Source organism: Polyergus mexicanus, unplaced genomic scaffold, assembly GCF_030449975.1.
Source record: "Polyergus mexicanus isolate NDT 795.1 unplaced genomic scaffold, iyPolMexi1.0 SCAF_12, whole genome shotgun sequence".
Lineage (NCBI taxonomy): Eukaryota > Metazoa > Arthropoda > Insecta > Hymenoptera > Formicidae > Polyergus > Polyergus mexicanus.
The window spans coordinates 6,532,394-6,555,333 of NW_027223332.1; the positions used below are offsets into that span (position 1 = coordinate 6,532,394).

Consider the following 22,940-nt stretch of genomic DNA (forward strand, 5'->3'; position numbering starts at 1 on the left):
CCTTTAAATAAAGTTGTTTGCCGTGTAAAAATTATAAATGATATCTATAAACAAATGTAAAAATTTTTCATTTTCAAATACATTAAACAACAGTAATTAACAAGGCCAAAATAAAAATATTTTTCAACGTAAAGTTTACATGTATATATAAATATAACAATATTTAAAAAATAATAAACAACGATATTGATTAAAAGAGATTTTAAATATATAAAACTCCTTTTTTTTTTTTAAATTATTATATCTGCCATATAAAAATGTAATGTGCCAAATAGTTTCGCGAAAATAATATAAAGCGTGATTGAAAATAATGTAAAGTAATATTTCAATTTTTAAAAAGGAATCACAATGAGAATTAGCAATAAAATTGTAATTCGCTGGAAATCAGATCGTGTTATTTTTGTAAAGATTCTCGCACGATTGAAACGAGAGTTGAGAGACACAAACGTCGGCTCGAGAAGTAAAGTTATATTAAAATCAAAAGGAATAAATTGGACTTCGATGGGAGAATTCGTTTGGACAATTATCTTGGGGACGAAGCAGCTCCAATTAAACGAGTTTCCTGCCGTTCCCGTCTCGCAAAAACGGGGCCGATGCTAATTAGCAAAGTCTACGCTGGAAGTGAATTTCATATCGAGTTGTAATCGAGTAAACAACGGCCTTAAGTAGTTGGAGCGTGCTATCTGCTTCCACGATTTCTTCGTGACCTGACATTCAATCGAGATATTTGCTTGTCGGGCGCCCGCTTCGCCTTATAACGACGCATAAATGTCGTGAGCCGAATGCAAATAATCCTGAAGGATCGCTCAATGCGACAAATGGAGCCGCGATAAAGTTTTGCGGAGATGCGTAGAGAAAATAAGCAATGTAGATTATATTTTATTAAAATATACGATCCGAGATGCATAAGAGATGAAAACTGGGAAAAATTCGATAATTCTGTATAATTTATTTACTTGTAAAAATTATTGAAGCGCGAGAAAATATACATACATATATAAAATTAAGTTCAAAAGATGTAATATTTTTTGATGTCGTTTGACAACGTAATATATCACAGTTCATTTTATTATTTCAAAAGGGCGAAGAATTTAATACATAAATATATATACGTATAAAAATATATAAATAAATTTGTGAAATCAGAATTTTCTCGTAAATAAGCTAAAATAAAATTTGTTTATTTGATATATTAACGAATTGCGTGGCTGGAAATAATCGTTATATTAATTCACTGCGCTATATTAAACTAAAATCTGTTTTTATGCAATAGCTTTAATTGATTTAACATCGTATTTTAACGGATAGCAACGCATTTTATCTTTCGATCCGATTAGAGCATAACGGAAATAACAGAATATTTCATTATCTAACTTTATCGATAATCCAGTTTTACATGTAGACTATTTTTGGAAAAAAATGTAAACGGTAATTATATATCCTAAATAATAATTAAATAAAAGTAAGAACGAATTAAACTTCTCTAAAGTAAGAAAGATTATAATAATTGTATATGTTGTGTGAGATATTATATAGTGCATATTTCATATTATAAAATATTAAATAGATGAAGAAAAGACGCGGATTATAGCTTAATTAAGTTAAGTTTGATTGACAAAATTTATATGGAATTTATTTAAAAAAACGTCTTCTGATTTTGTCAAAAGTTATAATTACGGATTGTTTTCTTGATTTAGATTCAATCGTATATAACGAGTGTATTTTTACCGACAAATAATTATGAAATGTAAAATTGCTAATGAATAAAATATCTGTCGGAAAAGATACAAATACAAAACATACACGTAATAATTTCCATAGATTTCTATGGAAATTAAAATTGAAGAATTACACATTCTACACATAATTTATGTTAAAAAATAGATTTAGGTTTAGATTTCTATGGAAATTAAAATTGAAGAATTACATTCTATACATAATTTATGTTAAAAAATGGATTTAGATTTAAAAATTGATTAGGTTGTAGAAAAACAACGCAAAATTTTATATAATGCATTTCGCGAATAATTATCGCTATCATCGTAATACCACGGCAATTTTATACATATTTAAAATGAAAATTTCCAGAACAATCGTGTACCGCGGAACTTTACCGTATCCGTGAGATTCGAAGTGCACGGTCTTACAAAAAAGAAACGAGAGTTAAAAGAAAGTGTTACTTACTTGGAAGAGCGTGCGCGCACGCGATAAGGCACGCGGCAACAAAGGCAACGTGAACGAACGTCTTCATCTTGTCGCACAAGGAACTCTGACAATTCGGATACTTGCTAGGGATCTCGCTTGTTGTTGCCTCGATGATGCTTCGATCGACACTAACCGGTTCACAATCCAGTAGACTCGGCGAACGACGATGTCGACGACGCCTGTCACGTACAACTCGCGAAAGGATCAAGGTTACTCGTCGAACCGGACCGTGGAAAACAGCGACGCTTTGCCCCACGACTTTTGCCGGCTATATACGATCCCCGATCACGGTCGGGCCAGAATACGCGTCGACAGCCGATCACGTGACGCGACTCAAGACCGTGGCGCGGCGTGGCAGCAAGTGACAGCAAGTGTGGCGCGAAACAGCACGTGACACGTGACTGCGTGAGTATGGCGGGGCGCGGCATGTGATAGCTATGAATCACGTTTCGCAGTTTTTCCTCAATATTATCTTCCTATAATTCTGTCTCGCCGCCGACGCCTAAATATATCGCATCATTTGCATTAACAACCATGTTTTCATTTTTTTTATGTGATTGGATGAGTCAGTGAACAATTCCGTCGCGTACCGTCACGAAATTTTGTCGTATTTTTCGTCAAGTATCTTTTTCCCTATACTTTCAGCGTCGTGTTTATTGATAATTTTAACGCAAATAAAAGTCAAGACGCACATGACGATGAGTAATACTGCTATTCCGAATAAAAACGCTATGAGCATTATCGCGCCCGTCGTCGACTTCAGTTTGCATTCGAGGATATTTACGAGACTTTTCGAGAAAAATGAGGAAAGATAAATGGCGCGAGTAATATTTTCAGAACGCAAATCGATATATATATATATATATATGTATATTGAAAGATTTTATAATCTTGGCGAAAATATAGGTCAGCAGGGGAAAGGAGAAGAGGTGGCACAGAGAAACCTTAGATTATCATACGCACACTTGGCGCAATCGGGGGTGATACGCGTATGAGCGTGTGCCTGTGTGTATGCGGGTGTCATTATTATTATTATGGAAATCACGCGCGCGGTGACGGGCCAACTACTGCAGCGGAACACGATAATTATCGTGCATCTCGCACATGTTCGTGTGTACACGCGCACACGCGTCGGTGTATCGCTAGTATGTTTGCGTACTTCTGCGTAAGAAATCCGCTACATAAGAAACTTTGGAAATAGGCGGGACTTGTCTGATGAGATGCTTTAACCCTGAAACACGAGAAATCCTCGCTGCTCTTGCAACCGCAAGATAACATATTATTCCAAATGATTACTCTCTTTTAACTCATTATTTAAATGATTGTTTTTACAAAAAATCCATTTTCTTTATAATTTTTTCTCAAAATATATATATATATATATAATATATAAATGTATACGAAAAACGTAATTAAAATAATCATACAAATATATGAATATTTTATAAAAATCTGCATTAAAAAGTATCGAAAAGAAATTTCCAACTTGTTTTATTATTATACCTATAATTTTCGCTTTATTTCATAAGAGTTGAAAAAAATGATAATTATATAATAAAACAGCTTATTTTACGCAATCATCTTGTCAATAATCTAATATGTCGGTGCTGTAAATTTATGTAACCATGTCAATAAAATTATGATTCAGAATTAGCTCAGAAGACAAGTTTTGGCTTAGCTTGTTGAACTTAGATAGTTGTCAGAGCATAAAAAATCTCAGCTTGTCAAATATCGAACTTATCGAATTAATTTAATTTCTTTTCAGAAAAAGAAGAAAAATAATTATATTTTTTAGAATGTTAAATTATATATCGAACAAAAAAACTTTTGATCAAATTCATCATTGCGCAATCTATTCAATCTAATCAGTTTTTCTATCCTTTGATTCAGATTTCTTGAGAATTGATTCTTGGCAGTCTTAACTTTTTTATTTAACGATATGTTCTATCCATATTTACGTATAATGGAATACCTAAGGAACAATTTTTTAACCGCAACTTATTTTGCATTGCGTCATCGAATGAAATATACCGCGTCCACGGTTCGCGGTATATGACTGCGTCACCTATTGTTTCGCCGATGCGATTAGTCACAGAAAGGTCACAAAATGTATGCGAATGTGCGATAAGTTAATAACGAAAGAGATATGGAGAAAGAGAGATCCAGGATCGAATACGCCGTTAAGTCGTGCGTTCAGTAACCGCACCGACACACGGTGGCCTGCGAACAACAGACAGTTTGATTAAAAGTAATTGCATATGTCCGATGTAGTCGGGATTTTGGGACGAATTTTCGGATCGCATCGTGTTCGTTCACAAGCCGCTGGTAATTTCGCGAAAATGCATTTCACGGGTCGATTGCAATGTGGATCACGCTGTTGTTTTCGGTTTCGTGGCCCGCTTCCTGTGAATCCTTCCGGTCCCGAGTGTACCAGCCGCTATAATTTATGATACGGAAGAGCCTGTATAATAGGAGGGACGGGGGGAAAGGTCCGCGGGCGAAGGCGACTGCTTTCGTTGTCGTCATTGTCGTCGACTCTTACCGATATAATCGGTAGTCGGCATGCATAATTTAAATACCGCATTCAATTCTCTATCTCGAACGAATTCTCGAGTATTAAACTCCTAAATTTTATTGTAGAAGCAGCTAGAAATTTTCCGCATCGACATTTTTCGATGTCTTAACGTGAAAAAGACATCGTCGGGAATAACGAAAATGTAATGCCAGAAGTTTCTCGATTATCTGAAAATACAATAGGGAATCACGTTAGTTTGCTGTTAATGTACATGTTGTTCTCATATTTTTTTTTATAATTTTATAATTTTACGTCTCGATAAATATGTACCATATATGCAGTAGACTAATGTGATCAAGGAAGAAATAATATGTCATTGTGTTGCTATTCGTCGCTCGTTAAATCAAAACTGAATCTTGTTAAAATCTTCCCATCAACTTTTACGAAAGAACAAAAATAAAAGATATAACACTATACTGAGATGTTTTTATATTTTTTCTATATCTTTCTTTTTTTTATATATTCTTCAGTCATATATTTTTACATGCTAATTAAAAACATTTTTAAATTATTGTTTATCAGCAGATTTAATTATTTTTATATCGACGCCGTAGGTAATTAAAAGAAGCTTATTCTTGATGCTTGCAGTGACACACGCGATTGTTTTGATCACATCATTAAGCTATTTTTAACTAATTTTATTGTCTTATTGTATCTTTCTTTTTATGCATTTACGTTATACATTTCTAAGAATTATAATTTATTACATAAATCAAGTGAGTAGAATTCTTCGTCTTTTTGTCTTTAAAATATTTGTAAAGTATACTGATATGCTTACTTATAATCTAAAACTATGATCTGTCTGTGCATAAAATTATATATAATTCATCGCTGGCGTATTTTTACAGGATGACAACGGTTCTAATGACTTTAAAAAAAAATAACGGAAATTTTTCTGTCAAGATCTTTTCTCCGCGCATAATCTACCACGTGCACATAATTTGACAAACGCATTAGCTCGTTAACCGCAAACATTCTGTGATTAGATTGCAATTGTCCTTTGAAAAGCTTGAGCTTGCTCGATTAAGGGTAATATACAAAAGTTCTCGTGCAGCCAAAGAAAATAATACCGATATATGAATTATCGTTAAGAAGAAATATAAAATAGAAAAGTACGAAATATAAAATATATAAAAGTATGTTCTACGATATAATAAAAACACAGAAATTGTTTATATATTGTTTGTTACAAAAGTGAAAAAAGAGAAATGAGAAATTACTGTATAGTTACACTTGACGAAATATATTTTTGCTCGATGACAGTGCCCATACGTAATCTAAAGTCATATTTAAACGTTATTAATTTCATAATGTTATCTTTCGTCATATTTGTTCTCTTAAAGTCATTAACTTTCCGTGCACGTACGGCGCGTAAACATCGGCGCATGAATCAGTGACAAATATATGTATCTCCTGTCGAGATAATAAGGTACTGTCAAGATCATCGTGCGACGCATATGTGACTCATCCATGGTAGAAAATATCATAATTGCTTTGACCATATATATAGGTGTATTTCCATTCGCCGTGTACGGTATAGATAACAATAATGACGCATCTAATATTCTAATTCTTGTTGATAGTGACTTGTATGTACAATATGTCTTTTGTCTTTATATCTGACGATTTAAATTTCATATCGGATCATGTCGAATTTACATGTAATAATATCGAAACTAGCTAAAATGGCATTGAAGAAACTCGTTTTTCTTTATCAAGAAAAAAACCGGTTCATGTTAAATACAATAGCATATACCGATCCGTGAATAAATTACGTGACTGTAACTTCGTGTCGATTCAAACCAACGTTCGACAATAATCCTCTCATTCATATTCGTATATATAGATATTGAACATATTACGAAGTCCCTCGCGGTTGTCAAACGCGTGACAGTTTGTGGAAATACATTTTATTGTATATATTACGACGTCACACGAATATCAAACGTTATCTCTTTCCCTAGATTCCACCGTGCCTGTGTAAATTTGGAAGTTTATCACGTTGGGCAAACTCACGGTATTGTTGCGGTCGTTCCGCAACGAACGGAGAAAAAGTGAGTTTGCATATCGAATTGCATAAACAATGTATTAATTGAAAGAGCTGGTGAATGAAAGCGCATGGTTTAACAACATTTTCAAAAATATTTTAATCTAGGAACGCGAATTTTATCGATATAATAAAACAAAAAAAGAAAAAAAAAATCTTTTTTTGTTTAACAAATATTTTTAGGAGAATAAAAACGAGAACATTTATAAAAAATGAAACAATAATAGTAGCGTAAAAAATATCCAAGAACGTTTTAAATGTTTTTTGCGAAATATTATTTTAACATTTTTGATTTTAAATACAGCTTGACGATTACGCGATAAAAAAATTGTATTCTATTTTGACAAAAAGTTTTTTAAGTATTAATGATAAATTGACAGCGCATGGACATATAAAACAGACTCATGAGATTAATTTAACTTTCGCAAGAATACGATTTACCGCCTTCAGGCACTTTTGCCCAGATTCTTCAATTGTGAAAGCGTTAAATGTCCGCGCTCGCAAAGTGTCCATTTAGGCACTTATTCCTCGCGCATATGAATCAGATTGTAATACATGCAATTCTGCATCCGTTGGCTATTGCACCAACACACGTCTGCTCGATCCATCCGGCGGCGCTCGTCGGTGAAACGTCGGATTGAAAATGTCCGTTTTTTTTTTCGCAGTTATTCGGAGAATGACGGGGCATCAATTTACAATAGCGCATGACCGTAGCGTATAATACATTGACTATATATATACTATATTCGTCAAACGAGGACAATGGTGATCTGTCATGAAATATGCGCCATACGTAGAATTTTATTGCATTACAATGCGTGGTATCATTCGATTTCTCGCAATTATACGAAGAGGAATATTTGTTCTTAAACGACGAATATATAATTTTATAATTTGCTGGAGTTGATAGCGCATTTAAATGCGAGCTACCATAATCCCTCGACAGTTGAATATTTTCTGCGACACATATTAACGCGATACTAATTTTAGATGCCGGCAATATAACAATATACGTATTATTGCACTGCCCCAATTCGAGGGGAATGGAATATTTGTTGCGCTTCAGTTAAATACGAATGCACTTTAAACACAGATGCACGTTACGCGTAACTGTTTTATACGGACTTGGGAGATGGGAAATTGATTTCAACATTCCTATCATAAATATGGACGTAATGAAGCGCGAAACCGTATCTGAGCGCGAACGATTGCATAGTAAAAAAAAAAATGCAATTAATATTTTTATCTCGATTAAATTAATAAAAACACAAAATAATCGAAGTGAATATCATCCATGTATCTATAGTTGCATACTATTTTACCTAATTAAAATTTGATTCTGCATTTGTAGCGCAAACAATTTTATATAATCTTATTTTTCAAAAATATATTTTTATTTGAGTATCTTTTTTTTTTTTTTTTTTTTTGATCTTTACATTTTTAATCTTTATTATCTACACGCGAAAATGCGCTCGTCCTTGCGACTGGCCTCAAATAAGCATTTGCGCATATATTCAGTTGCAGGAAAGTGTGCTAAGGTCAGCAGGCGAATTATGAGTGAGTCATGATCTTCGGCAATATGTCAAATCGAGCGAGAACCGGATCGGTCTAGAATTACGCTAAACGAACGGCTCATCCTGAATTATCGGCGTTTCATGTGTTCATCTTTTAGCATCGCGCTTCTGATAAACTCATTTAAAAACGCTTCCAATTTCACTGTAGCGAAATAGTGGCGGTGGTGACCCTGTCGTGTCCGTTTGCACCAGGTACCGCTTATGGATCGGCCGGTTGCTATAGCGCGAATATACCAGCACCCTCTCTCTCTCTCCCTTTCTCCATTTGTACCATGCCGCCTCTCGTCGGGGGTAAGAGAATCTCGAGTGTTATATCAATGGAGTCGGTCGTGAGTAGCCATACGGCGAAGTGGCTTTATCGCGACGGAAATGGCGCGCTGCCCGACCTTGAGAACGTCTAGAGGTACTCGAGTGGGTTTTCGTTCGAGCGACGTTGGCTGATAAGGAGCCGACGAAACAGACGGGAAAAAAATCGGCTTCGTGGACACGACGAAGGTGCGATAGCGCGCACTTTTCCGCGCTTTTCTCCGCGATCGACAGCGAAGGGATATGTCTGAATGGGTGGCGTTTGCTCGTGTCGCGTTGGTCGCGGCAGCCAGGTTAACGCTGGCTCGATTCTCGATCGCGTGATTAGCCAGGCAAGCAACGAGGATCAGTGCCTGTTATACCGGCTTGTCAATTACAAGAAGGGCGGCGAGCTTATCGAAGCGTACAATCAGGGCGGCCAGCCAGAAGTGGAGAAATTGATGCGCGAGCAATTCGGCATCCTGATGTATGCGGATGGTAAGGGTCAAGTGATCAATCGCGCCGAGTATCTGCGCTGGAAGTTCCGCGACCTCGAACAGGTCGTGCTGCCGATCGAAGCTTCGTTATCGCGCTTCGATCCACTCGCGCAGTGGAACGATCACGAGGCCTGCTGGCAGATGCAGTACAGAGGCTCGCTGGGCGAGGCCCTGCTGCATGTTCTCATCATATGCGACACCCGAATACACACCAGAATAGCTCGTATATTGCTCAAGTGTTTCCCGCGACTCGCCATCGACGTCGTCGAGGGCGAGGAGTATCTCGGCGCGAGCGCCCTTCATCTGGCGATCGCCTATAACAACAACGAGCTCGTGCAGGATCTGGTCGATGCAGGTGCGATTATCTCGCAGCGGGCTATCGGTAGCTTCTTTCTACCACGTGATCAGCAGAGGATGAACCCCGCTAGAAACACCGATTACGAGGGACTCGCGTATTTGGGCGAGTATCCACTTGCCTGGGCAGCCTGCTGCGCTAACGAGAGCGTCTATAATCTGCTGCTTGATTCCGGCGCGGATCCTGACGAGCAAGATTCTTTCGGAAATATGATTTTGCACATGGTCGTAGTTGGCGATAAATTGGTGCGTATTAAAAGAAAAGAGAATAAATTTGTTATATCACATCTGAGAAGGCAGTATCATATTAGATCATTCTTTTAGTTATTTTATTATTCCTGGAAAAGCATCCTTTTTTATTTTCCAATTGAATATAATTATTTGTCAATAATTATTCGCATTTCCTAAAGAGTTTATTATACGCATATTAGAGCATTTACATCAAAAATTTTATATTTGCTTAATAAATTTAAAAATTTACATTTTGTTCTGATTTTATTCATGTCGTCCGCGTTGATCTTGATTCTGTCTCGTAGTAATCGAACACGAGAATTGACTTTCATCATTCTAACGGAATAGAGAACAGAGAATCGTTGTTTGACGCAGGATATGTTCGGCTATGCTCTGCGGCATCCAAAGCTTCCCGCTCGCAATGGAATCGTAAATGCTGCGGGTCTGACTCCGTTGACACTCGCCTGCCAGCTTGGGCGTGCCGAGGTCTTCCGTGAGATGCTGGAACTGTCCGCGCGGGAGTTCTGGCGTTACAGTAATATCACCTGCTCGGCGTATCCCCTCAATGCCCTCGACACGCTTCTACCAGACGGCAGAACAAGTACGTCGTAAAGCTAATCGTATTACGCCGAGACGATTCTACGAGAATCGTCATTCACGGTTCACCGGATCGTGCGCCTTCAAATGAGCCTTCACTTTGTCGCATGTTCCCTAATTAATTGCGACGAGTCAAGAGCGAGATGTTCCCGAATAGTAGTATTAGCATCGTAGTGACGCTGCATCACATCTCGTTGCTCTTCTTTCATCCATTTTATAATATATAGCATTCCTTTGTCTATTTTTTTCTTTTTCGCTTTCAGTTTCTTTTATGTTTCAAAAATTTAATTTACTTTAATTTACTCTAGACCTCTAGAGAAATGGTGAATAATGAATTAAAATTTTCTTACTCGGTATAGCATTCCTTGCGGAGAGAAATTTCTCTTTAGATTTACGCAATCTTTTTTTGATTTTCTTAATCTCGAGAAGAGTTTACGTAATATCTTTCTTGTTTTTCGATTTTTAGTATCGTTTATTGATTTGTTTTATTTTTGATACTATACATTTTTGGTATTTATTTTTTTTTATTCGTTATTTCTTTTTCTTTTTTTTTATATTGTAACATATATTTTAAAGAGGGTTATATGTGTTCTCGGATACGCAAAATAAGTCAGTACTATATTTTATTCTACTCTACATATTCGCTTTTCTTGCTTTCACATACACAATCTCGAATATTACAATATACTTTAAGGCAGGAATAAAGTATTTTGTTAGGGAAATTTTCGGAATATTCGATAAATTATTCCATGCTGGATCTTTTGCGCTATATCATACGTGCTTATGTAAAATTGTCCTCACGGTTTCCAACATACGGCTTGTCCTCCATGTAAAGCATCCCAACAAGAAGAAGACGGGATAGAGCAAAAATTGTGACGTGAGTGTCGGCGACAGGAATAGAGGAGGTAGCGAACGAGAGGAAGAGGACTAATACAGCGAGAACAAGAAGGGGACTATCTTCTCCCGTAAAATTGGATACGAGGGCAAAATCGAGAACAAAATCAGATTGCAAAGTTCTCAGAGGAGAAAAAAAAGAAAATTTACAAAGTTTTCTTACACGTCGAACGTGTGTCGCACCTGGATAGTAAACCATACTGCCAGCAACTTCTCGCGACATTGCATACGATGCCACTCGCCAGTAAAAACTGCCTGATATTGGCTCGTTATCGTCGCCCCTTTCGCCAGCGTTATTTTCCTATTTTGACGGTAATTTAGAATTGAAGTCGATTTCTCTCATTTAATTGGAATCCAGCGAGATAAATGAAATATTTTTAGGAAGCGTGATACAATTTGCAGCGATATAATTTGAGGTCGATGATTTATATCGACGATTTAATTATACAATCGAAAAATGTGTATATTTTTAAATTTTATTGCATGTGTTTCCGGTTGATTTTTTTTTTTTTAAATATATTATAAAAGTCACAATGTCAATAACGATCAGCATAAATAATGTAGAAACCATTCAACAAAAAGATTTCTTTTGCGAAATTTTGTCATTTCTTTTATTATTTTTTGTCGTGATTCACATAGATATAAAAATTTAATTTTTCTTTAAACTTTAATATTTATAGAAATAAAATATGATATGAATATAATATAATATAAAATATAATACAAAATATATATATTATAACACGCGTATGTGTGCGGGCGCAAAAGTATGTCTTCAATTGATTCGTTTCGAAATAACTGATCTTATTTTTAATTTCATAAAAAATTGTCGATCTGAATACGTATTGACATTCGAGCGCAAACCGATCGCGATGGTATTCCCATGGAAGCATTCTATTCGAGGATGTGATACAATTTGATTTTACTTTCGAGCGTTTATCATGTCACTAAAATTTCTCAACAATGAACCGCAGAGAACAAAGGCTGAAGAAAGTTCTGCATGTTGCTGCATGCTGCGTTCGTATTTTAAGAGCTCTATCTCCAATCAAACTTGCGTGAAAATGTATCGAAGTTCTCTGCTGAGCATGGAAAGCGTTGCCGAGAAATGGATGCGTTCGTGGGCGCGGGTTTTCCCGGGTTATTCGCGAGTAAGAATACCGCGAAGCGCGACGCGGATACCTGAAATCGCGGTGGGTCGTAGCAGGATGCAATTACGAGCATTTAACGAAGTTTCGAGATTAGCTGCGGACCCGACGCAGCCGCGGGTGTTCGCGTTTCATTTAGTTTCGGAATCCATTATCCCTTCGATCTCTCTCCTTCCTGGTCGCCGTCCTCACCTATTTATCCTTCCTCCCCTCCCTCGTGGCAAGGGGGAGAAGGGCATACTTTCATCAAGACATAAACGCCTGATCTTGTAAAGGATGACGACGGGCGTATCCGAATGAAGAAAAGTAACCACGAGACGGCGAGAAGATAGCTTTATATAGGGAGGCGAGTCGAATTTTCGACAAGTCTCTTCTACGGGTGCGTTTAATTACTCCAAAACCAAGATCAAAGTTAGGGAACGAGGAGATAAAGAACGGACGAAATCGGGAGAATAAGGGTTAGAGGCTGGTGGCCAAAAAAGTCTCGATAGCGATGGTCAAAGATCGAGCTTTCAGCGGGAAAGCCATTTCCCTCGTCGACGTTTTCTCTACCAACGTTTTTCTCCCGCTTTAATTCGGGGCTTGCGTCGTATGCGCGCGAAATGCTCACGCGAAATTTTATTTTCGTGTAATTTCCGCTATCATATCTGCGCTAGAAAAAGATCACGTTGCAAAAAATATTCCGGGATACTCCGGCGCGCAATTTGTGCTGCCATTTTTTTATGACACGATCATCCACGAATTAATTCTCTGTGACACGCATAAAAATACGCACTAATAATAAGTAGATATCGAAATAAGAACATAAATGTGATGTGTGAGTATTTGTATTTTATAAATATTGTATAAATACTTTATAATATTTCGCAAAATTGTTCGAAAGTTTTAAAATAGAAATAACCGAATTTTTACATCACATTTTTACATGCTATATTTATGCAAATTCACGTGTAACACGATTAACTTGCGAATAATCTTACGACAATGTTTGTCGCATGTAAACATCACAACGTCACACCCAGACTTTAAGACGCTTACAGTATTCTTAGCCGGGGACAGGTTCTGATGCGCGATCGTTAAGACGCTTGCCCTCTTTCATGTCGTATAAATTCCTATTTCAGACTTTTTTTCGCGTGTAAGCGACGCCATAGAGAAATCCGATAGCTCTAGAATGCAAACGAGTCCGCGAAAATTGCTCGTGCGGGGGCAATAATATTTTATCTGATTGTATATAAAATATTTTATTTTATTTTATTTTTTTTAAGAACATTGAAGTGAAATTCACATTTCTTCGCGTACATTCGAGAATATTGAGAAGAAATATATACGCCTAAAAAAATATCCACATTATATAAAAATTTCTTAACCATTGAAAATAATTTCTATGATGCGAGAGAAAAAAAATATGGTTTCTCTATTTTCTAAAATTATACTGAAACTTAACATTAAATTTGTTGTGCTTCTTAGTAAAATTTCTAAAATCTTTTAATTTTTGGCAGCTAGATAAATGAGTTCGCATAAATCTTTATGTTTTACGTTTTATAAGGAAAATTGTACATGTAAAACATTTTGGTTTCATGTTGGTCTGTAAGAACTATTTATTATATTTTGCCCGAGCAAAAGCAGCATTATGTGGTTACATTATGCATTATGGAAAGAATAGAAAATTATGTTAACGAAGCGATTTTCTTCGTTTTACTATATCTGTCGGCATTTATATTTATAGACGATACGATACTAGATATATATAGATATATTAGAACTAACTAGATATATTAGAACTCATATGTACGTATACACCAAAAATTTCCGCGAATGTATCGATAAGTTATCTATAGGATATTCCGTTTGTATAGGCGATAAAATTTAGTGATATATTTTCTATATCAGTTCATATAAAAAAATACTTTTGGACGATATTTTATTATTTCTGCAATTTATTATGTTATATTACATTTTTATCATAGGATATAGCCCAACTTTTTTAACATTAAACAAACGCGAAATTTTTGCTATTTACATTTTTTGTCCTTAATTTATTCAATTTTATAGTATCAAACGTGAAATAAACATAAATCAAATTTTCGTTAGAAAAATTGTTTCAGAACTTGACGACACCCGGTAGACACCAATGCGATTTTAATTATCTGTTGAGCTTCTCCTGTCACGCAGCTTCTTTCTCTTCTATTATTTAACTTCGATACCAGAACCTATCGACTTGTCGACCCGAGAGAAATGTAGAAGGGTGCTGATTCTATTTCGAGAATATCCAACACAGGTTTAATCGCGATGGTAATAATAGAGAGCTTTAGAAATTAAGTGATAACAAATTTTATAAAAAGAGGCAGGAAGAAAATGAAGAATTATCTTATATAGATGAAGAAAAAAAAAAATATATATATATATCCTGGCAATAAATATATTCTTTACAAAGTAATTGAAGAAATGTGTAATTGGATGTAATTTAATTATTTCGAACAGCGTAGAATCGAATTTATAATAAGCCATACTCTCTAAGACTTTGCATTGTTAAAGAGATTTAGCGCTTTTGCCTTATTTTAAATAACTTATAAATAATTTATTTCTAATTTGAATATTTAAATTTTATTATTATTATGGCAAAGGGTCTCTTTTTTTTGTGCTATACACAATTAAATATAGTTTAAAGGTCATCTATTACAAAGAGATAGATTCTAATTAATTTTGCGATCGATTCTCCAAAATAATTATTGCCGATCGGAGGAAATGGAATGTCAAAGTGGTATTTTGTTATTTAAGCTCGCGGTTCAATGTCCGGCCGAGGTTACTAGATAGTAGCCAAGAGGATATACTCTAAGGGAAACTCGGGGAAAACTATACAGCTTTGCGCGTAGTCTAAAGTCAGATATAATTACGTGCTGCGGTAACAGATACGCGTTAGTAACTTCGCCGGCTTGGAGTCGGAGATCAGTGGCCATCATGCAAAATTGAAGACCGGATGATCGAAGATATTGGTATTAGCATGCGAACGCGCGCGCAACCGGTCTGCATGAAATCCACAAGCTAAGCCTCGAAATTATAAATGTATAATCATTCGAGACTGGCCTCTCAGCCAGTGCAAAATTTTCTGCCGTGTATTTGTTATCGGAATTCAAAATTCTGTCTTATATTTAAATTATTTTCGCTTACTATTTTTATTCTCTAAAATTTATATCGTAAAGGAAATATTATATAATACGGATATCAGAAAAAATACTGACATAACTTAAAATAATATATGGCAATACCAGACAATCTCCAATGCCGGAAAGCATTGTTTTTGACGGGTCAAGTTACCTTGTACACCTTCGCCCATATCGAGCGGTAATTAAGGACTCCCGAGGGTACAATCCTTCAAGTTCCAATTACTTTAGCGCTCGTGCCAAAGCCGGGCAAAGTGCGACGACAGATGCATACGATCGATACAATCTGAGAAGTTCTAGTAACGCGTACATGAACGTTGCGCTTAATAATGCACGATTCGATACGATTCAATAGAACGAAAAGACGTATTATATCGATCGCGATAAAATGTTTAAAAATCGATAATTCAAATATTTAAATGTCAATCTCACAAAATGGAATTATCGGAATGTTACCACGGATCGCTTAATTCATCGTCGTACGTCAAGTATATATACGAACATTATTCGGTTACGTGTCGTGTCATTCTTCAGTGATTGCGGTCGTTTTCGAACGAAATCTTAACAGCATCAGAAATTTTGTCCTCTGATCTTACGGCGACAGCGGCGGCGGAAAATTTCCGCCCTTACGGCGGGAAACTTTCGTGCCGGATGCGGCAACGGAGAGGAATGTCGAAAAGGCGCACCTGTACCTGTATACATGGCACGCTATATATGCACGTTCACTAATGCAAAACCCATAATTATCGCGGCGCAAACCCTAAAGCGATGTTCCATTAACCGCAAATGGCTCTCTCCGAATTTCTATTTCAGACTGGAACTCCGCGCTATTTATCATTCTGAACGGTACGAAGGAGGAGCACTTGGACATGCTGGACGGTGGTATTATTCAGCGATTACTTGAGGAAAAATGGAAGACTTTTGCGCGAGTAAGTGCGTCCACGTGATGGCGTTCCATGCTCGTTTCTCGTTGAATTATAAGACGTTACTATATTTCTAAGTTTTCCAACATCTCGTCGCTTTTATCTTTGACTTCGCCACAATGACCTGAGATTTTATTTGTAACGACAGACTTTACGTAGCGCACTGAGAAGTCTCATCTTTTATTAATTCAATTTTTAGTGCCATTTCGAATATTTCTTTTTTCTTTGTATATTGTTTCAGGATGAAATAGTATAGACTTGAAAAATAAGATAGTAGTACTCTCGCCAAAGATAACTTTAATTGCGCAGCATATCGGGAAAGAAATATTTCTATGGAATATTTCGAAATTAAGATATATCTCTTTATATATTGATATGCATTTAAAGATATCTCTATTCACTAACAGCAATTTTAAATATTGCCAAGCCATATTTTAAGACATCTTTACGCGACCACTTTAAAGATGACCGGCTTACATCGCGATATGATTTTTCGTTTGTATATTTTATGTAGTCGACGACGCGAATCGCTTGGACAAATACCGATAAATAATCACAAGGCTGTTCGAGTCACGAGGAAGCTCGGGTAATATCGGATATATATATCGAGTAATAAAATTCCTCTCTAGAATTTTGAAAAGAGAAGGTTCTCTTTTATTAAATCACTATTTCGTAAATAATTTGGTAAATATTTTTTTCGAGAAAGAATAAAAATGTTGACATATTTAGGAAACGTTAATTTTTGAAAAAGAAAAACATAAAAAAGTAATGTTTATTAAAAATTGATACATATGACGATCAAATTTTTACGATGCTTCGATTAAGATGCGCATTTATAATTCACATATTCTCTTTCTCTTTGTCTCTGTCTTTCTCTCGTGACTCCGAACGATTAACGTCGATCAGCCGATCGGCCGAATGACGTCGATGAGGCTTTCGGTGATGGTAGTATAATTTGCGCCGGTTATTTCAAATCACTCCGTCGCGGACCAATGGTGGCTCAGTGATTTTGAAACGATATATAGCTATCGGAGTTATACGGGCAGACTATGATTGCAATTACGCTCGCATCACAAACAAGCTTTCGTACGTACGCTAAAGGCTCTAGCAGACGTGCCCGCGTATCGCGCATATTATAACTGCACCGCGTCCATAACGTGTCCCATTTATGGCACTAATCATGGCCACACTCGGACCGCACGTAGACGCAATATGCAGTATTACTGTACTCGTCCGGATAATGATTTCCCTATTATCGGATCATATAGGAGTCAATCCCGGGAGTATTTGGTTAGAGCGATTTTATCCGTTAAATGAAGCGCGTACAATGGTCGCTTTACAAATAAGCGATGGGATAAAGTGGAATGAAGATAAAACGGAAGACGTTAAACGTTGCATTTGTTAATTGGATTATCGCGCGATAATACGGTTACGTGCAGCGATAACGCGCGGGGATATTCCAACAATCTCAATGTCAATTGTGGAATTTTTTTTTTCATATTTAGAATTTATTCACAAATTTTGAAATTTCGCAGAAAATTAAGAATTTTCTTAACTCGTTTAGAATTGATGTTAATTATATGAGTAAACGAGCGTGCAATATTAAATGTGCGACAACAAAAAATTAATTAACATACAAATAGCAATTATTTTTATCCCGCAATAAAAAATTATTTTTATCCCGCGTCAGGAGTCAGGTATCACCGATTAATTCTGCGGCATAAATTCGCTCTCGATAATCAAGTTCCGAGAATAAATACCAATCTAATATATGCGAGAGATCAGAAATGCATTATCGCGAATCTTTATCTCCTATCCGGAGAGATCTTTTGAGCTTAGCCCCGGGGCCGGCGATATTTTCGCGTATTCCTCTTACCTCTATATTAACGCTTGTAAAACTTTGCTCTTATATTCCGGCCAATCGATGCGGAAAGTTTCGTAGATGCATACGCCGACATCTATTCTTCACTGAAAAGTTGCAGTTCCTGAAGCGATTGATTATCTTGGTGTTTCACCTGGCCTCGCTGTCCTTAGCCGTATACTTCAGGCCCGCGGACATGGATGCCATGCTGCTGCAGTGGCCCGAGGAGATAACGGACGTCGTCCGCACCGCGGCGGAGTGTATCACCGTGTTGGGCGTGCTCAATTACATCCTGGTACAGCTGGGTGGCGAGATGATCAACGTCGGACCGCTATCGTTCCTGAAGCAACTGGTAGGCATTGCAAATTTTTTTCGACGCGATGAGATGAATTCGCCGTCAGGGACGTTTTATTGTTTGATCCCGGGAAACTCATTATTCGAAAAAGGGGATTAAATCGCGAAAAAAAATTACATTATGATACTAGCCCAACAGTTCTCTCTCTATCGTATTATCAAGTATAGAATATTACACCGAAATATATATAAATTGGAGTTAGAATTTGAACTGAGATGATTGTTAAGGTGAATAAATTTTATTGAAAAAAAAAAAAAAACAGATGGGGAAGAAGAAAGTTTGAACAGATGAAACTCGAGACGTTTGATTTCATGAATAAAAAATGGTTAAATAATTCTTTATGTAACGAACACGGCTCGAAATCTTTAAGTCAGCTAAAACGCCCCTAGTTCCATCGTCGCTGCATCATCTTTGTCGTTTCCACCGATCGCGAAACATCCCGTTGTTTCGTGATGGCTCGCAATGCTGATACTCTCAACGGTGCAATTTCAATGCGCCAATACCGGCTAAACCCGACTGGTTGCGCAAATCCCGAGGCTAGTGAACTGTAACGGATCTATGAATGTATTATCAAGGTATATTCCGCTATGGAAGCTGTACGTTCGTGCCACTAATCTTTCACGCGTTAATAAGCCCGATGAATAAGAAAAAGATAGGTTGATGATTACGAGAGCATTACGTATAACGGTATAGCGGCAGCGGTATCGATATTAACAACTGGCATTTTCTGTTTTTTTTTTTTCTTTATTAGCCTTATTAGCTCGTGATTTGATTAGAAACGATAAGTTGAAAGAGTTTTTATCAAATTACAGATGTGAAATGATAAGTAATTAATTCTCTTGTTTATTAAATTTGTAACAAATCGGATCATATTAAATATAATATTGTTAGAAAATTAGAAAACATTTTACAGATTTCTTTTTTATTTTCTCAAAGTAAACACGTGTACATTTTTATAAAAACACGATAGACATACGTCTCTTTTCATTACGTGTTAAATTAATACTATAATAAAGGTTTATAATAAAATTTTATTGTTTTGCACGATTACATTATAGTTGAATATCGTAGGAAGATGAAATCTCGGAAAAGACACTGCCAACAGTAGAATGATTGATTACCTTGAAAGCATTTTCGATGGAGGCGATATTTCGATATATGTCCTCGATAGTGATAAAAATGGATTTTTTCCGGTAACCTATGAACACGGAAATAGTAGTATAACTTTAATTAAAATTTTCTCTTTTCCTCTTTTACATATTATAAAAAAATCTATCATATATATCTTATTTATTTATAGAAATTATAAATAGAGATATATTTAAATATATAATTAGTAATATAATTTATGCCGTGTATATTTTTTCTCAAGTCAAGGATTCTCACAAGAGATCACAAAAATATAGAAAATATCGATGTAGTGGCGTGCATGTCTATCGGCTATCTACCCACATCTATCAATTAAGAGATAATATATTGTACATATATATATATATATATATATATATATATATATATATATATATTGTACATACCGTTGGTTATTGCTGGTGCTGGATCAATAGCATATATACGCCGCTCTGTTCCAATACAATCGGAACGATGTTAAGCTATATCGTTGCATTATTAAACGCGAGTCCCAATCCGCGCGTCTGATTCGATTTGCGGATAATTAATACCGGCGACGATTTAAAAACGTTAACGCGCGTGAGCCTACGAATCTCGTTGTCGAACAATGTGTAATTTCCGCAATCCCTTGATGGGCAGAAATATTTTATCTGATCGCACGTGCAAATATGTATAAGCATAATGCGCTTTAATTTTTTATATTCTCGTAACTACTGTTTGTGGCTGTATTAGCATAATCGAGTGCTCGTTAAAAGATCACGCGGGTGTTTGAAATACAATACGCATATATACATTTATTTTATATTTTTAAAAATATTAAGCACATTTATTTATTTTATTCCATTCTCAATTCCATTTCATTCTCAAGAGTATTTGTGACATTTCCGATTAATGTAAAACTAAGCAAGCTTGAGAAAAGGAATAAATGCGTATATATACATATAAAAGTCACGGATGAAATCTCTTCATCTTTTTGCACATTGAGCAGATTTCGCGCTAGGCGTTGTCATCGTGACGACGCAGTCAAATCATAGGGTGGATCGAACTTACATGAAAATATCGATTCCCCTGCGGACGTTCCTGAAACGTTGCAAGAGTGCATGCGGCTGCACTAACGTTCCTGCGCGCATTTGCATTTCAGAGCCACGAACCGGCCAAGTTGATATTCGTGATCAGCAATCTACTCATTCTCGCGTGCATTCCATGTCGTATGGTCGGAAATCGGCACGCGGAGGATGCGATACTGATGTTCGCCGTACCTGGCTCGTGGTTTCTTCTCATGTTTTTCGCCGGGTAAGTAATAATGCAAGAAACGCGCAGAAAGGAAGGGGGAAGGGAAGGAGGAAAGGGTAAGACGAGGTGTCACCGCGAAATTAAAGTGCTTGCAATTTACTGGTGCGATCAGGACACGCTCGTTACATCTGTGTCATCGCGTTTATTTTACGCATTATTTTAGCGCCTGGCAACCGCCACGTGTAATCCGGTGACGTGTTTGCAACCACCTGTACATACCGCTATGCCAATTTACCGGACTGAATAGCGAGTAGATCTTTCTCTTCTGTAATGCAACCGATGTATAATTTAACGTACTTCCCGCTTCTATATAATTTAATATATCTTTATCTCAGAGAATTGTGCGCATACGTAGCGTAGAAAATAATCGCGATTGGTTATTTTTACATTATCCGTAAAAAGGGATACCGGTTAAATATGGTAGATTAGCGAGGGAAACATAACGGAATATTAAGGGCAGAGTTGAAAAAAAAACATACTTCTATTTTTATAAAAGAATGTATTTTCTCTCTCTATACAGATTATTTTAAAGAGAAATGTTTGGTATTATTAGCATGCATTAAATATACGATAATCCGATTTGTGAAAATGTTTAATTTTTTCAGGAAGAGCTTGCGGAATTTTTAGTATCTGATAAAAAATTTTATCATTATTGTTTCTCCTCGTATTATAATTATTTCAAAGACTACTACACTCTGTATGCCATTATAAATTCACTACATTTGACTTGACATACATCGACTTTCACATAAATATTTCACCGCGAATCACCATAACTCATTACAGAAAATTATTCTGCAGGCGAAATTTCCCGTTACGAAAGAACGGGAAAAGAACTTTAACAAGTCGTGAATTCGCTTCGTTCATCTGTTACACGCTTCTCGCAAACATTTTCTTACTTAACGACACTTTGACGAATGTCGACGTACCTTCTATCGGACGTACTTCCGCGAGAAATGGGACAAATCGTTTATTGAGAAGCGAGGACATGCATTCGCATTGTGCTTATACGTTCCTAATACGTGATATCAAAGCTACGTGATCGACATTGAAAATGGCATGGTCGGATTGCAGCTGCTCTTTTCAACAAACTCCTCGGTTTGTTCCACCGCGATCCGATTGCACACGTAAACATCGCTAAGATGTCATATTTCGATGAATACACGTGGAGTATCAGATAAATGTCAACCGCTACCGATCGTTTTTATTTTTCCATACATCGCGTAAGGACCGTTGTAGCAATATTTATCTCTTTTGATATTATCAAATTTTTTAACGAAGGAATTATAAGTGATATTTTATTTCAGATTTTTTTTATATAAGTAAGAACATTAATTATCATTATTGATAGTCTTTAACTATTTATTAATTACCATCACGTGCGCTATCGTAATATCTATATATTTTAAAAAATGTAGAAATTTATAAATCTCTACCAGATTTATCTTTGTTTCTCAGAATTGAAGCCTAAAGTAGGCCTAAACTAAGCGCGTCAAGTATCGATGATCAAGCAGAGAGTATTATATTGGCTCTTGTGTGTGCCCCTTTTCTTGGGTGCCCTCCAGCTGTGCCTGAGAGTTGGCTATAAGGTATACAGAGAAGTTCACGGAACTTGTGCAGGCGCAAAGAGTGTATATTGAATTTAAACAGACGTAAAATGGAGGCCTGTCGTAAATGGTACATCGTAAAGCACTTAGGCCGTAACTTTAGAGGCGGTTGTAGCAGACTCCCGTTAAATTTTGTGCGAAATTAATCTAAGGCGTGACTGTGGCTTATTGCCAAGCGAACGACAGCCGTGATGGAGGAGAAGAAACA

General features: G+C 36.4%; 2 protein-coding genes across 3 annotated transcripts in view; one reads left to right on the forward strand and one right to left on the reverse strand.

Moving 5' to 3' along the window:
- Window positions 1–2,500, reverse strand: part of LOC138938427 (icarapin-like) — a 29,102-nt gene extending 26,602 nt beyond the window's left edge. Inside the window, exon 1 of the mRNA XM_070305378.1 lies at window positions 2,185–2,500. Coding sequence (XP_070161479.1) covers window positions 2,185–2,251 — 67 coding nt within the window. The 5' untranslated portion in view covers window positions 2,252–2,500. The remainder of the gene's footprint in view (window positions 1–2,184) is intronic.
- A 1,905-nt stretch (window positions 2,501–4,405) lies between these two features.
- Iav (transient receptor potential cation channel subfamily V iav) overlaps window positions 4,406–22,940 on the forward strand; it is a 34,706-nt gene continuing 16,171 nt past the window's right edge. Inside the window, exons 1-6 of one of the 2 annotated variants that reach the window (XM_070305376.1) lie at window positions 4,406–4,668; window positions 8,550–9,783; window positions 10,144–10,369; window positions 16,379–16,494; window positions 18,465–18,701; window positions 20,974–21,125. In XM_070305376.1, the coding sequence (XP_070161477.1) occupies window positions 8,959–9,783; window positions 10,144–10,369; window positions 16,379–16,494; window positions 18,465–18,701; window positions 20,974–21,125 (1,556 nt within the window). In that variant the 5' untranslated portion in view covers window positions 4,406–4,668; window positions 8,550–8,958. Of the gene's footprint in view, window positions 4,669–8,295; window positions 9,784–10,143; window positions 10,370–16,378; window positions 16,495–18,464; window positions 18,702–20,973; window positions 21,126–22,940 lie in introns of those variants that run through there. The other variant, XM_070305377.1, reaches the window with a different exon arrangement.